At 40.8% G+C, this 15,524-nt stretch overlaps 1 protein-coding gene across 1 annotated transcript; it reads left to right on the top strand.

The window, feature by feature from the left end:
• Positions 1 to 403: 403 nt before the first annotated feature.
• LOC110486596 (transcription factor HLF) lies at positions 404 to 14,184 on the top strand. Its single transcript, XM_021558319.3, has 4 exons — positions 404 to 806; positions 3,607 to 3,963; positions 10,288 to 10,505; positions 11,005 to 14,184. Exons 1-4 carry the CDS (start codon positions 695 to 697, stop codon positions 11,218 to 11,220), a joined length of 903 nt encoding a protein of 300 aa, XP_021413994.1. The 5' UTR covers positions 404 to 694; the 3' UTR covers positions 11,221 to 14,184.
• Positions 14,185 to 15,524: the final 1,340 nt, after the last annotated feature.

Raw genomic sequence — 15,524 nt, 5'->3', positions numbered from 1 at the left:
TATTTCACCTTTATTTAACCAGGTAGGCCAGTTGAGAACAAATTCTCATTTACAACTGCGACCTGGCCAAGATAAAGCAAAGCAGTGCGACACAAACAACAACACAGAGTTACACATGGAATGAACAAACATACAGTAAATAACACAATGGTGTAGCCTAACCGGGAGAGAGAGAACTGTATGGGGGGCTCAATCTATGGATCTTGCACTACATACCAAGGCTAATGGATGTGGGTAGTACAACGATTTTGTACGCCATGTCGGAGTAATCTGTCAATTAACATGATTGACATATATATTTTCAAGGAGAAAAGGACTGAGAAAAAAATGATAGGGAAAAAACGTGAAACAAATAAGTTCCCAATTCAGCAGTGGTCAGTCCCTCCTTCCCTCCCTCTCATTCGCAGAGTCGGTATTCAAGTATTTGCCAAAGGTTTGACGTCATGTACATAGGTGTCCACAAATGGATTGTGAACCATCTTGAGCTGCACATCCAGTTAGTTCTCTGCCTTCTCGAACTAGCGTCGTTCGACGAAAACCGTAATTGTTATTTTCTGCGCGGATATCAATTTCTCGGTCTGAACTACAGGTTGGGTCAAGCATTGACGTTTGGTGTTTGTTTAACATATTTTCAAACGTGGGTCTTCTTTTGGAATAACAGCAATTGTACGCTATACTATCGTCCTCCAGACCAATGGAGAAAATGGCCAGACCTGTTCCTTTAAACTCATCTTTCCAAACTCCAACTAATGGCGTACTGAAATCCCTGTTGGAGAATCCAATGAAGCTGCCATTTCATCATGAAGGTAAACAAAACGCAGACATCAAATAATTTGTTACGTGGTAGTTTACATTCATTTTTGAGACGATTGTTTTGTCGTTCTTGCTTTCAAGCATGATCTGTCAGTGTTGCAGCGCGTGAGCAAGCAAGTAACAATACAGAAAAAAAACAACGTCTCGGATGGCTACAATATTTCAGTAGCCCGGTGTTTCTTACCTTTGTTTACTAAGAATTGGCGTTGATTCAAGTGTAAATTAAAGGGACAATCACTGTTGCTACATCCATTTTTGGACTTATAAATTCATTGATTCTTGAAGAGTAGAACTTATAAATAAAATGCCTCATGAGCTTAGTTAAACTGTCATACCCCATCAGAACCCCAAATATAAGATTGTTTTACTCCAATGTTTGTAAACAAACACTATATAGCCCTAATACAATCCTTGTATCCATAACTCAAACTCTTAATGTCTATGCATTTCGGTGGTTACATTTCTCTAGCCCCATCCCTCAGCTTTTTACCGAACCAGTGTCGGGGATCCGCTTTGTTATTGTTTATACTGCTGATTTCCGCATTAAGTGTAATGTATTAGTACTACTACATCTAGCCAGATCGGGAAGGAGTACAGTATGATCCATGATGGTTGCAATTTGTCATTAAATGTCAAAATACATTCCTAGCATGACAGCTCCAGCCTGATAAGGATACAGTGTAACAACTATCCCTTTAATTGATGTGATTTACGACAGAAAACGTCCCACTGTAAGTTTTGGCATACAGTACTTATTATTATTTGGAGTGCTATTTTTTTCGTACACCGTTTAAGCTATAAACGTCATTCAAACGTTTAAAAAGTGCAGAGTGGTCAGGACCAGTGTGCTTGAATACAACTTTTGGATGCACTTTATAAACTATAAAGCTTTTTGCCCTTCGTTTTGTCCTCCATCCACTCTAAAGGGATTTCAGCATTCTAAAGGTCCTATTGTGACATCATTACATCCAACATTCTATGCACAATAACTTGTGACAACAATCAGCTACATAGACACTTTGCCAACAAGTTAGACAAAAAGTTAGGGTGTATGGAATCTTCCTCTACTTCTGCTATTGAAATCTGAAATTGTAACAAAAATATATTGTTGCGATAAAACGGTACAGCTGTTTTAGTAAGCGCATCAACTGCATTTTCTGAAAAAAATTGTTTTTGCCGAACTCCCCAGCACTTTACTTCTCTGCTATTCAAATGCGTGTTTCACGATACACCGAAACTTCAGTACTTTTTCTATAGTAGAACCTGAAAAACGGTTGGGTACCAGCATTTTTGTTATATTTGGTACTTCTGTCATGTCTCATGTCGTCTACGGATTGAGGTAGGACCAAGTCTGTCTATCAGCGTAGCCAATGTCCCCTTATAGCGCGAGAGCACCGTGCCTGCTCCATTTACTCATTGCTTTCCCAAGCCTGTCAGGAGGAACCACTGGCAGTCAGAGCTGCATCATCACTTATGCGGCACATAAGTTAACACACACAGCATGTAGAAATGTTGAAACTGTTAATAAACTGTTAATAAATGTTAATAAATGTTTTCAAAAGTGTTTGCATGTGTGAATGACGTCATGGGTCTTAAAGAGAACGTGCATACTTTAAAATAAGTCCCAAAATGGAAGGAAAACAGATTGGTTTTCATCTGTATTCCAATGAAATCAGCCAAGACAAGGTCAATAACTAAATGCATGGACACACTCCTATTGAATATGCATTCACTTGTATTGTAAATAGACCTAGGCTACATCTTGATTTACCCAGTTTATCAATAGACTAGAGATTTACCATTCAAATAAACAATGACCATAATGTTATGAAGTTTGATTGGTAAAAAACAAAAAGAAGACATTTATTTAATAATTAATTAATTAATGCATACATTAAAACATTTTACAAATGTAATGATAATGGACTCAAAAGATCCATCTGGATCAATTACCATTCTGTGACTTTGGCTAATACCCTTTATTTTTTTTCAATTGGTATCATTGTTGGTATTGTGATACTAAACCTGGTATCGAAGTCAAAACTCTGGTGTCGTGACAACACATTCAAATCTGTAATCAGAACAGAATTACCTTCTTCTGATCAAAAGTGACAGCTGTTTTAGTAATGGTTATCCACTGCATTCGTTGAGCTAACTTCCCACTGTTGAATTAACTGTCATATAACTTTCAGAAATGTAACATTTTATAGCACTTGGTGAGCACATTTCTACCATGAGACAATGAGTAAACATTTAGACTTTTGACACATCAGCTATTTGGACCACTTTCCCAACAATTTAGGCAAAAATCTTAACACTACTACAAAAATACATTTAATGGGCAAAAGCAAGTCCAACAGTAGTACATTGTGGGAAGTTTGTTATCTACTGTAAATACACTATAGTTAGTATTCCAAAGACTAGCCAGTCTAGAAACCATTTAGTACTTATTTGTCAACAACTTGATAGGGAATATATAGATAAAGATTTGAAAAACTCTTTAAAACTTCTGGAAATAGGTTGAAGAGAAATTAAAATATATTTCCTGAGACTGGAGGTTGTCCCCTAGAGGTTTTTTGTATGCTATTGGAGTTGATGGGGTGTTTACTGTAGTTTGGATATTTATCTATTTGCATCAAGTATATAAACATTCAAATACAGCTCAAGTAGACATTTTATTTATAAAAAATAAAAAAACTTTGCCTTTTATTGGCTTAGCCGTTTTGACATTGTAAAGGCATTGTTTGGCTGTTTTGGTCTAACAGTGATATGACTCTCTCCAAATATTTGCAGGTTTTGGAAAAGAGAAGAATGCGAAAGAGAAAAAGTTGGATGAGGAAGGCGGTGCCAATACTCCACAGTCGGCCTTCCTAGGGCCAACCTTGTGGGACAAGACCTTGCCATATGATGGGGACAACTTTCAGCTAGAGTACATGGACCTGGAAGAGTTTCTGTCAGAGAATGGCATCCCCGCAAACCCAGCTCAGAATAACCTAAACCAGCCACAGCAGTCCCGGCAGCCCACTATCCAGCAGGTTTCCCCAGCACCCCCCATACCCTCTGTGGTCGACCTCAGCAGCCACGCCACTACCTCCGTTCATACAGCCATGGTCTCCCAGAACTGTCTCCAGAGCCCCCCAGCCAGAGCAGGTAAAAGACCATATCACTCACAACACACAGCACAGGAACACTCTCAAACGAGTGCTAACATCTGCAAGGTCAACCAAACGCACACGCGCACACACACAACCCTCCTACAGCTCTCAAATTAGGGCAAATCTCTATGGTCAAAGCCTAGTTGTTGCGCTTTGTAATAATATGCCCCGGGCGCTGTTTATCCACCTGGTATACTCAGCACGCATATCATGACCAGGTTGTCTTCTCAACACTGAACATTCTCCTTTACTGTATACCCCATTCCACTCTGACCAAAAGCACAGATAGAGGTTTCTCAGTATTTAGGCTACTTCAGGGTCTTTGTGTATGCTAGGACATTTCTTCTACAATTCTGGCCCTGGACTTTGTAGCTTGAGTGGCATTGTGCCAAGTACTAGAAAGTTAAACTGGAGGGACAGTAGTTGTACAACTTGGGTGGGTTGTAGTTTTGATCCCTCAACTGTGTAGTTTTTGTCAACAAACATTCACAGTTTTACTACATACCTGATGAAATTCCAATATTGATTTAGATTAGGCTCATTTTGTTGCTTGGCACGCGATGCTCCATTTTGCTTTGTTTGCTTTGTTTACCTAAGGTGAATCCTGACGTATCTGTTGCTGCCTACTGAAGTGACAACCAGAAACAAGTAAAACGTTCCTCCTTAATGAAACACGCATTCCTGGTACCCAGTTATTTAGAGGTGTGGGGATAAACATACCTTTATTTACAGGCATCACCAAGGCAAACATCTTCCCTCAGGCTAGTTGTCATGGTTTCAGCCTCTTGAAAGTGGGGGAGTGAATAAAGAGGGTCCGTGTAATTGGTGTGTTTGTTGGAGCAGGCAGATGTGATCTGGTTTGTGCTAGCCAATTCTTTGTTTCTAAAAAATGGACATCCTGTCTGAATCTTCTAGTCGAGGGGAAAACAGTGATTCTATTGCCTGTAATTGTTTTATTTTGAAACGAGTTAATTAATGATGAGGATGGTAGTTGTCTTTATGACCCTATTTTATTGAACACCTTATTTACATATACTTGATTATCACATCAGTTATAAGTATGTAATATGTTTAATGGGAATATTTCTGTGTGCCCATTGGTTTGTGTTATATAGTAACTTTGGTACGTATTTTGGTTGGTGTGTGTGTGTGATATCTTCTCATTACCATTGTTGGTAGAGCACAGTGTGTCAACTACAATCCTTATAATCACTTCCACACTGTATGGAAACCTTCCTTTTTATAATGTTCCAGTGTATAACAGAAGCTCATGTTTACAATGTCTCTGCTCGGTGGGACCTATATTATTTGTCCCATACTTCTTGAGGTTTTATGGATATGAGTTGACACCATTATCAGTAAACATCCTCAGATTGAATAGAAGTTGAACTCTCACACAAAACACATTCTGCTGCATTTTTATTCCAATAGACCTATGTATGTCCAAAGGTTTTTCATCTTAGTCATTAATGATCTACCATGTCCCGACGTGAACAGTGATGGCGATCTAGTGAAACTGGCCTGTGTAGTGGACTTGAATTCATATGACATACCACTTAAATGGTAGTGCTGGGAATTACTAGGGCTCCTCACGATACGATATTATCGCGATACTTAGGTGCCAATACGATATTTATTGCGATTCTATATGTATTCTGATTTGATACAGCGATTTCTGTGATTTGATGTTCATGACATATTGCTCACTATGTCTGCTGCAGGGAGACACGAGAGACCAATGATAAACATTCGTTTTGATCGGTCATGGAAATAAATGTGCTGAAAACATGTTGGCTCACCATTTAATAGAAGATTGAGGCCAAATACCAACGTTTTGGCACAGGTACAGCCGACTAGCGCCAGCTAACGTCAACTACCTAGCAGAAAATATACAAAAGGTTTGTTGTTGAGAATTGATACTTGGAGTCATAAAATGTATATATTGTCATAAATAGTATTAATATTACGATACTCTACTGTATCAATTCCCCCCCACTATTACTCTGATCCAACCAGCATGCTTTTACTGTGATTTGCAATCACATTTGAAGGAATTACAAATGCCCTAAATTCCCATCCATTCCAAAAATAACCTCACAATTGCCATGGACAAAAAACAAAACATTCACAACTTCTTCTGATGTATGACATTCTGTTTGACATATTTTAAGATGATTTAGCTTGTCCCTTGAAAGTAGTCGCAGACAGAAGTGTAATAGTTTGTTTCTAATGATGACATTCGTACTCATGCCAAACACAGCCATATGTATGTCCTTCGTCAGTGTATGTACAGTGACCACAATGTTCCTCTCAGTATTTATTTCCCCACTGGCATGAGCATCTCCTCCTTCCTTTTAATTGTCCCTCACCAGACAGATCCCAGTCAGAGCCATAGCCGAGGCACAGGCTGAACCCTGATGAGATCACATGGTCAAGGCTATACTGCTATCACATACACCTCCAGCCTAGCCCGCCCCACCAACCTCCCAATTCCATATTGCATGCAAGCACAATGCAGCCTGAGATAGCTTTGTTATCACAGCAGATATCCAGTGGAGTTAGCGATGGGCGGGTCCCACTGCTGGTTCAATATGGGGCCCACAGTGTATTGTTGGCAGGGGCCAAAAGGGAAGTGGAACGTAGACTAGGTCAAAGGTCAGGTCTAAACTTGTGTGCCATGGAAGTGACTGTCTAAGGTGTGTGGTACCTATGGAAATCCTCTCCCTATAGTAAACAGATAAAGGGGAGGCGTGGTTAGTTCTGTTGACTCCATGTTGTTTAGCAACACATTCATATACAGTAAACACTTAACACAATAATATGAATCCCCTACTAGCTCACACTTCATTTTGAAGATTGGTTGGAAAGGGCACAGACTCGATGTTGTCATTCCTTAGGGGTCAAGCTTAACATGTTAATGAAAATCAAACCAGTTTTAAGAGGGTTTGAGTTTCTCTCCTGTCAGAAGAAGAACATGCAGGTAAGAGTCAGGTCAGAGCCATCTTAGCCCTCCATCCCATCTGCACTGGTTCTACTACCCACCCATACAATGCAAATCTGAGCATTTACCTACAGGAGAAGGAACAAGACGCAGAGCTCTTACCTTCTATCTATGTTTGGTGGACGTTTGACACATGTTGTCAGAAGGGTGTGTGTTGTCTCTTCCTATTGGAGGTTCATAGAGGAGAGGTCACAGCCAAATACTATAGGGCACTATCAGCCAAGCTTTTCACCAGGCCACTCTTAGCCAGTAAAGCATGTCACTGTATTTTTACTCCAGTAATCTGGTCAGAATTAATGGTTAAAGTGATGAGATGTTTGGGCCACAGTGCTTGTTATTTATACAGGTGATATACTTTTGACAGATTGTTTTGGACAGTGTCTGATTTAGCCCTTGTAAGTAGCTTGGCACTAAGCTGACAGTGTTAAGTCAGTGGCCTGTCATTGTTGGGGACTAACATGCAGCCAACGTGTTTGTTGACAATTCACTAAAATGAGGCATTGATTTTGGACCCCCGCTGAAGTACCACTTTGTATGGCCAGCCATTTTAGCTTAATGTGTCGGTGACTACTGATGCAGTGATTCACTGGTAACGCTAGAGTGTAGTTGTCACGCTTGCGTGTATACATTTTAGTAATTTAGCAGACGCTCATATCCAGAGCGACTTTATAGTAGTGAGTGCATACATATTCATCCATATTTTTTTTTCTCTAAATTCATACATATTTGTTTTCTCTTCTGAAAGGGTTGGAGTAGCTGTCTTACTTCCTTCTGCATAACGCACAAGCAGGTCAGACCTGTATGTTGGCCTCGGCTTAAATCTCAACCAGGACTGGCTGGAGCTAGAAATGCTGCTGTGACCAAAGGTCAGAAGGCTTAAGGCTGTAGCCAGCTTAAAGCACAGAGAAGCTGGGGCGTGACGTAGGAAGTGACCTAAAATGTCGGCCTTTGAATTCTGTTTGAGTGAAGTGTTTTCACCGTCAGCAGGAAGAATTTGTTCTTTCAATCCTCATTAAGTTTTCAAACCAACTACAAAAGACTACAGTCCTTCGATTGTGAATCGTTGTAATTGTCAAGCTGTTTAAGTGGATGAATCTCAAGTAAATACACTGACATTGGGCTCTATTAGCTTACTGTCATAAGATGCTCACTGCCAGCCACCAATCAAATTACAGCTGATTTGATGAAGCCATCCAATTAAGTTCTTCAGTTCTGCTTGCTAATCCACTGAATTATGAAGGGTAGAATGTGAAACTGTGTCAACTGCTGACCTGCTGCTCTGTGCAATAGAAATCTATTAGGTGTTACGTAACATCCACAGAGAGATTGCAGAGGCACATGTTGAGGCTGGCTGAGGAGGAGGTTGCCTTCAGTCAATTTACAGACAAAATGTTGTCTGCCTGAGCTCAGCTGACTAGAGGCACTGATAACAGGGCCCCAGAAAAGCTTAAATAACATATCTTCTGTGTTTGTGAGAGTGTCTGTGTGTCGGTAAATCTGTGTTTGTGTTCTCTGTGCTCCACCTGTTGGTTAAAAGGTGCAACCACAGTTGTTTTGCTTCCCTGTGGGCAAGGCCAGTTGTAGAATTATTTAGCTGAAATAGTAATTGACTTGATGAGCATGTATAGAATAAGATGGACATAAGAATATAGTCCGTCTTCACTTGCAAGGCTGGTATTGATTCTAGAGCAGGGGTTGTCAAACAAATCTTTCCCCGGGGGCAGCATACGGTCGTCAACGAGGTCCCGGGGGCAGCATACGGTCATCAATGAGGTCCCGGGGGCAGCATACGGTCGTCAACGAGGTCCCGGGGGCCACACAATTTTTTTTACATTTCCTTGCTGTCAAAATTTGCAATAAATAGTCTTGTACTTTTCTGAATTTCCGATGCTGTCTAGCTTTCATTTTGGTGATTATTAGCGAGCTGGACACAGTCAAGAAACTATATGAATGTAGGTCCATTAAAATGTCTAAAACCAAATTGAAAATGTGTAGAAATGATAAAGTGTATGTATGTATACAGTACCAGTCAAGTTTGGACACACCTACTCCTTCCAGGGTTTGTCTTTATTTTTACTATTTTCTACATTGTAGAATAATAGTGAAGACATCAACTATGAAATAACAAATGGAATCATGTAGTAAACAAAAAAACGTGTTAAACAAATCTAAATATATTTGAGTTTCTTCGAAGTAGAAGAATTCACTCTGCGGTCCAACTCATCCCAAACCATCTCAATTTGGGTTGAGTTCAGGTGATTTGTGGAGGCCAGGTCATCTGACGCAGCACTCCATCACTCTCCGTCTTGGTCAAATAGCCCTTACACAGCAAGGAGGTGTCATTGTCCTGTTGAAAAACAAACGAGAGATTTTTAAACTCAAACCACCCGTAGGCCGCGTTGAACCGGGCTGTATGTTTAACACCCCTGTTCTAGAGGATCAGCATTGTTTTGTTTTTTATTTATCTGTTATTTTACCAGGTAAGTTGACTGAGAACACGTTCTCATTTGCAGCAACGACCTGGGGAATAGTTACAGGGGAGAGGAGGGGGATTAATGAGCCAATTGTAAACTGGGGATTATTAGGTGACCGTGATGGTTTGAGGGCCAGATTGGGAATTTAGCCAGGACACCGGGGTTAACACCCCTACTCTTACGATAAGTGCCATGGGATCTTTGATGACCTCAGAGAGTCAGGACACCCGTTTAACGTCCCATCCGAAAGACGGCACCCTACACAGGGCAGTGTCCCCAATCACTGCCCTGGGGAATTGGGATATTTTTTAGACCAGAGGAAAGAGTGCCTCCTACTGGCCCTCCAACACCACTTCCAGCAGCATCTGGTCTCCCATCCAGGAACTGACCAGGACCAACCCTGCTTAGCTTCAGCAGCAAGCCAGCAGTGGTATGCTTGTAAAGCACAACCATGTTAAAGAAGAGAATGGCAGAATACTATGATATAAATAGGCACACGTGTGTTAGTTTCCCCCAAGTGCCCTCCTAGGGACTTTTTAAAGGGGGCTTTCTAGAGAACTCAAAAGTACCCCTGGTATGGGGTACTAGTATGTATGGTATGGGGTAGTAGTATACTAATGACTGCCACATTTGTCATATCTTTTTATATTACATTTAATGGCAGATTCTAGAACCTTCATTTTAAGGAAACTAGTTGAGGTCTAATAAGGCCTAACCATTACTTTCTCAAGGATCATTGCGCCTCAAAGCCTGCTCTTTCAGAGAGTACAGTCTCTTCTAAACAGTGCCCAGATGTAATTCAGCAGACCCTCTAGCCTGTTTTCCTTTGCCTTTTCTCCTGCAGTGCTGCCATCAGCTGCCAGGAACACCCCCAGCCCCATCGATCCAGAGTCTATTCAAGTTCCAGTGGGCTACGAGCCCGACCCTGCAGACCTGGCTCTGTCCAGCGTACCCGGACAGGAGATGTTTGACCCCCGAAAACGCAAGTTCGCCCCAGAGGAGCTCAAACCACAGCCCATGATCAAAAAGGCACGCAAGATCTTCATCCCTGAAGATCTCAAGGTAACCTACCTGGAGCCTACTTATGTGGAAGGTTGAAAGAGTTCGCCACTTGTTTGGCCAAAAACGTTAAGCACCATGTTTTCTTATGTTATGTAATCAGCAAGTGGACTTATTCCACCTAAATAACCAGAAGTATTTTAAACCACAATATAAGGAGGAGTGTTGGCGCAAACCCAAACCGGCAGCTTTTTCAGTATTGATAGGGAGGAGGCGAACTTGACCAGGATTTAGATTGACAGGTTTAGCCGTGGTCATTCACCCTTTACCCAAGTCATACAATGTTGGAAGAGGTGTATCACATGTACTATTTTGTTTATTGAGGTAAGATGGCTTCCTGCAGGGTGCAAAGGAGGTTGAATGTGTCAGGCAGTTTTAAACAACATTATGGAAATGTAATAAGTGAAAATGAGATGCGTGATGACATAAATAATAGGTCACATTTGGAATACTGTTTATTACTCAGATGAATCACTTATATTTTTACAATACCACTTTCCAGGATGACAAGTACTGGGCCAGACGCAGAAAGAACAACGTAGCAGCCAAAAGATCACGAGATGCCAGGCGACTGAAGGAGAACCAAATTGCCATCCGGGCTGGTTTCCTAGAGAAGGAGAACGGTGCACTTCGCTCAGAGGTGGCCGACTTGAGGAAGGAACTGGGTCGCACCAAAAACATTGTGGCCAAATATGAGGCTCGTCATGGGCCCCTGTGAACCTCCCCAAACCTCCCCAACGTCCGCGCCACACCCTTCCCTCTCACCCCCTCACCCAAGAGATTGAAGGACAATGTGCCTCCCTTTTGGTGGCACTGGCCCCCACACACACCAGCCCCTCACCCCTGTACATGATAATCCTATAAGATTCTATCATTTTGAATTCTGTCACTGGCATCTGATTGTTTGTTCCTTTTTGTTTTCTCCCTCATCCTTCATGTACAAACATGTATGTACAGTATGCACACACACTTTCCTCTTTCAAGTACTACAAGGCACTTTGAGTGTTATTGAGCCAACAACCTACTCTCCGGATCCCTACCCTGTCCCCTCCTTCCACTGTTCATTTTGTAAATGATGCCATGAGGTTTGTTTTCCCCCTTTCTCACCTGTTTTATACGTGTGATCAGGACTGAGAGCTGTTGTAATGTATCTCCCTCCCCATCCTTATGTTCTTCCAGTGCTGTTTTCAGAGGGATTCTCCTCCTTCCTAAGACCCTGTTCCTGTCTGTTGTTATGTCCTGTACCTTCCTGTAGCATCCTTTCTCAAACGGTTTGTACCATACATTCGTATTGCAATTCGTTTTGTTATTGTACTTCCGTTAATATTATACATTTTCGTGTCCATTTTTGTTCTATTGTGGCGCTGTACCATCAGTTCATCACATCAGGACTATAAGCTACTCTTGTGATTTTAATATTTTCTTTGTTAGCACTTAACCTCTCTCTCAAACCTCAGTATAACTGTACAGTTGAAAAGAAAAACCAGCGATTCTTTTCTATCACACATTGAGCAATAATCTTTTCCAAAGCTATATTAATTCATGCTACCAAGTTTTTCCTCCCACACCGATTCCCCAATCAGAGCACCTCTTGGTCTCCAGTAGAACCCACAACCCTCTTGCCTCGCGTTGCACGGCACGGTCATTTTCTGTTGGGAGTTGCACCAGCTAGCATGGTGATGGTGGACAGATTTCCCACCCTGTGCTCAGTGGTCTCTTTGCTGCAGCCTGTTCCACAACCACAACTCCGCTAACCCTCTCTGCACCAATCTTCTAACACGTGTCACAATCTGCCCTGGTGCAATGTTCCTCAGTCTAATCTGCCTGATATTTATGTATCTTTTCTGTTAAGGACAGATTAATTTTTTGGAATATTGAATTGTTATTATTATGACTTCTATTTGTGTCGTTGATATTGTTGTTCTTATTATCATCTCAGCATTTTTATTTGAATATTTCAGCATGATTTCTCAGAACACAAACCTCAAGCTAATCGCAAAGTGGTTGAATGATTTCCTTTTTATTTAGCATGATTAACAAGCGTGGTTCTTTTAATAATCAATAGAGATATCTGTATTTTTGTAGATATGTGTTTGCCTTCTGTAAGATGGCTGTATGAATGTAAAAGATGTTGGGGGAAAAAAAGTTGAATGGTGTTGTCCAGTACTGTGGTTATCCCAAACAATTAGTTTACTACAAACCAAAATATTCAGTACAGAGATGATACATTGGTTATAAGAGATGTTTATATAAAGCTATTCTATATGTGTTTTTTTGTACAGTATTTTTCCTATACATTACTGGCTATGTATTTTAAAGGCACAGAATCCAGAATATTATTATTATTATATTAAAGAATACAAATACATTACTCAAAGAACCAATATAGTAGTGTTTTGATATCTTAACCATAATAATGTGGTAGTTTTACAGAGATTCCTCCAAATCCAGCAGCAGTAACGGATACTGTTGGGCATTATTGGAAAGACACTCCTGTATCCTGGGTATATACTATAGATTTAGCCGTCAGTAACCTTTAGTTCCTTGTGTCATGGAATCGTAGTGCTTTAAGCTCGAGTCTCCCCAACGTTAACATGAAATAAAGTTGTGAGTATGGAGGACGGAATGTATGGAATGATCTTTAATCGGTTTCTGTAGAGACCCACTATTGCAAAAGAGATGCCAATACTTGCTTGCTATTGATTGTCCCCGATGTCACCACTAGGTGTCTCAATTAGACTCCTGTTATGGGTCCCTTCACTCAGAGATGACCAAAATATGTCACCGGAGTCCTTTGATGGTAAAACTGAAAAGGTTTACCTTTAGTCATATTCTGATATAAACTAATATGACTAATATTTGGAGACATCTATGCTCACTAGTTAGAACGATGTTACAATGAAGGGGAGGGCCATTTCAGGTTACTGTAGCTGCTGTTTGTCTGCTTGTTCGACCTTTGCAGTTCTAGTAAGCCCACTGCCTGAGTGATATTACTCTCAATGACACTGCATAGCTTACTGAAATCTCTCTAATTCTGCTATAATACTTTCACAGTTGACCAAATACAGTGTAGTGTTCCTTACCTGTTGCAGATCATGGTCCAGCCAAGGTGAGAGTAGATATGTTTTGGCTGTAGAGAAACGGCTGGAGGTGATTTTCCTTATTCACATTTCTATAGCCCATCCGTACAGATATGGGTTTTGTTAGCTGTGTGTCCATGTACTTTAACATGCTATTCTGTACCATATGAAAGAATAGGATAAAGCCATTAACAGTCCACACATTGCCCACATACCTCCCTGTAGAGTGACTTCACTACCTCACCCATGAATGGAAAAAAGTAACCATAATTCTGAGTCTATTCCAGTGCCTTGAATACACTGACTGTTCCTCAGTCTCTCAGCGATGTAATGTCATTATCACCACTTGAATAGGTTCAGATCTAATGCAGCAAATATTCTATATATTTACAATTTTCTTTTTACTTATTTAAAACACAATTAACTAATTACCATTGTATTAATGGCAACACCAATGGACTGTTTCACAGAGGGTACATAGATACACAATGAAAGGAGTATTCTGTCTTGTTTGTCATGGAATGAATGCATAACATATATTCAGGCCTTGGCCTCCCGATCTGTAATTCATAGTGTCTAATAAAGTATTTTCTGTTTCTTTTGACGAGTGTCACACTTATTTCTGCTAGTGTCAAACATTTTCAAACTGTTTACTGTATACACTGAGTCTATATAGTACTTAAGCAATAAGGCCTGAGGCGGTGTTGTGTCGTGCCTAAGAACAGACCTTAGCTGTAGTATATTGGCCATATACAGTACCTTGTATTTGGCCCCCTTGAACTTTGCGACCTTTTGCCACATTTCAGGCTTCAAACATAAAGATATAAAACTGAATCAACAACAAGTGGGACACAATCATGAAGTGGAACGACATTTATTGGATATTTCAAACATTTTTAACAAATCAAAAACTGAAAAATTGGGCGTGCAAAATTATTCAGCCCCTTTACTTTCAGTGCAGCAAACTCTCTCCAGAAGTTCAGTGAGAATCTCTGAATGATCCAATGTTGACCTAAATGACTAATGATGATAAATACAATCCACCTGTGTGTAATCAAGTCTCTGTATAAATGCACCTGCACTGTGATAGTCTCAGAGGTCCGTTAAAAGCGCAGAGAGCATCATGAAGAACAAGGAACACACCAGGCAGGTCCGAGACACTGTTGTGAAGAAGTTTAAAGCCGGATTTGGATACAAAAAGATTTCCCAAGCTTTAAACATCCCAAGGAGCACTGTGCAAGCGATAATATTGAAATGGAAGGAGTATCAGACCACTGCAAATCTACCAAGACCTGGCCGTCCCTCTAAACTTTCAGCTCATACAAGGAGAAGACTGATCAGAGATGCAGCCAAGAGGCCCATGATCACTCTGGATGAACTGCAGAGATCTACAGCTGAGGTGGGAGACTCTGTCCATAGGACAACAATCAGTCGTATATTGTACAAATCTGGCCTTTATGGAAGAGTAGCAAGAAGAAAGCCATTTCTTAAAGATATCCATAAAGTATCGTTTAAAGTTTGCCACAAGCCACCTGGGAGACACACCAAACATGTGGAAGAAGGTGCTCTGGTCAGATGAAACCAAAATTGAACTTTTTGGCAACAATGCAAAACGTTATGTTTGGCGTAAAAGCAACACAGCTCATCCCCACTGTCAAACATGGTGGTGGCAGCATCATGGTTTGGGCCTGCTTTTCTTCAGCAGGGACAGGGAAGATGGTTAAAATTGATGGGAAGATGGATGGAGCCAAATACAGGACCATTCTGGAAGAAAACCTGATGGAGTCTGCAAAAGACCTGAGACTGGGACGGAGATTTGTCTTCCAACAAGACAATGATCCAAAACATAAAGCAAAATCTACAATAGACTGGTTCAAAAATAAACATATCCAGGTGTCAGAATGGCCAAGTCAAAGTCCAGACCTGAATCCAATTGAGAATC

The sequence above is a fragment of the Oncorhynchus mykiss genome, chromosome 13, assembly GCF_057628025.1.
Source record: "Oncorhynchus mykiss isolate SJ-2025 chromosome 13, ASM5762802v1, whole genome shotgun sequence".
NCBI classification, from domain to species: Eukaryota; Metazoa; Chordata; class Actinopteri; order Salmoniformes; family Salmonidae; genus Oncorhynchus; species Oncorhynchus mykiss.
The sequence above is the reverse complement of the archived record's forward strand: the minus strand, read 5'-3'. Positions and strand labels throughout refer to the sequence as shown.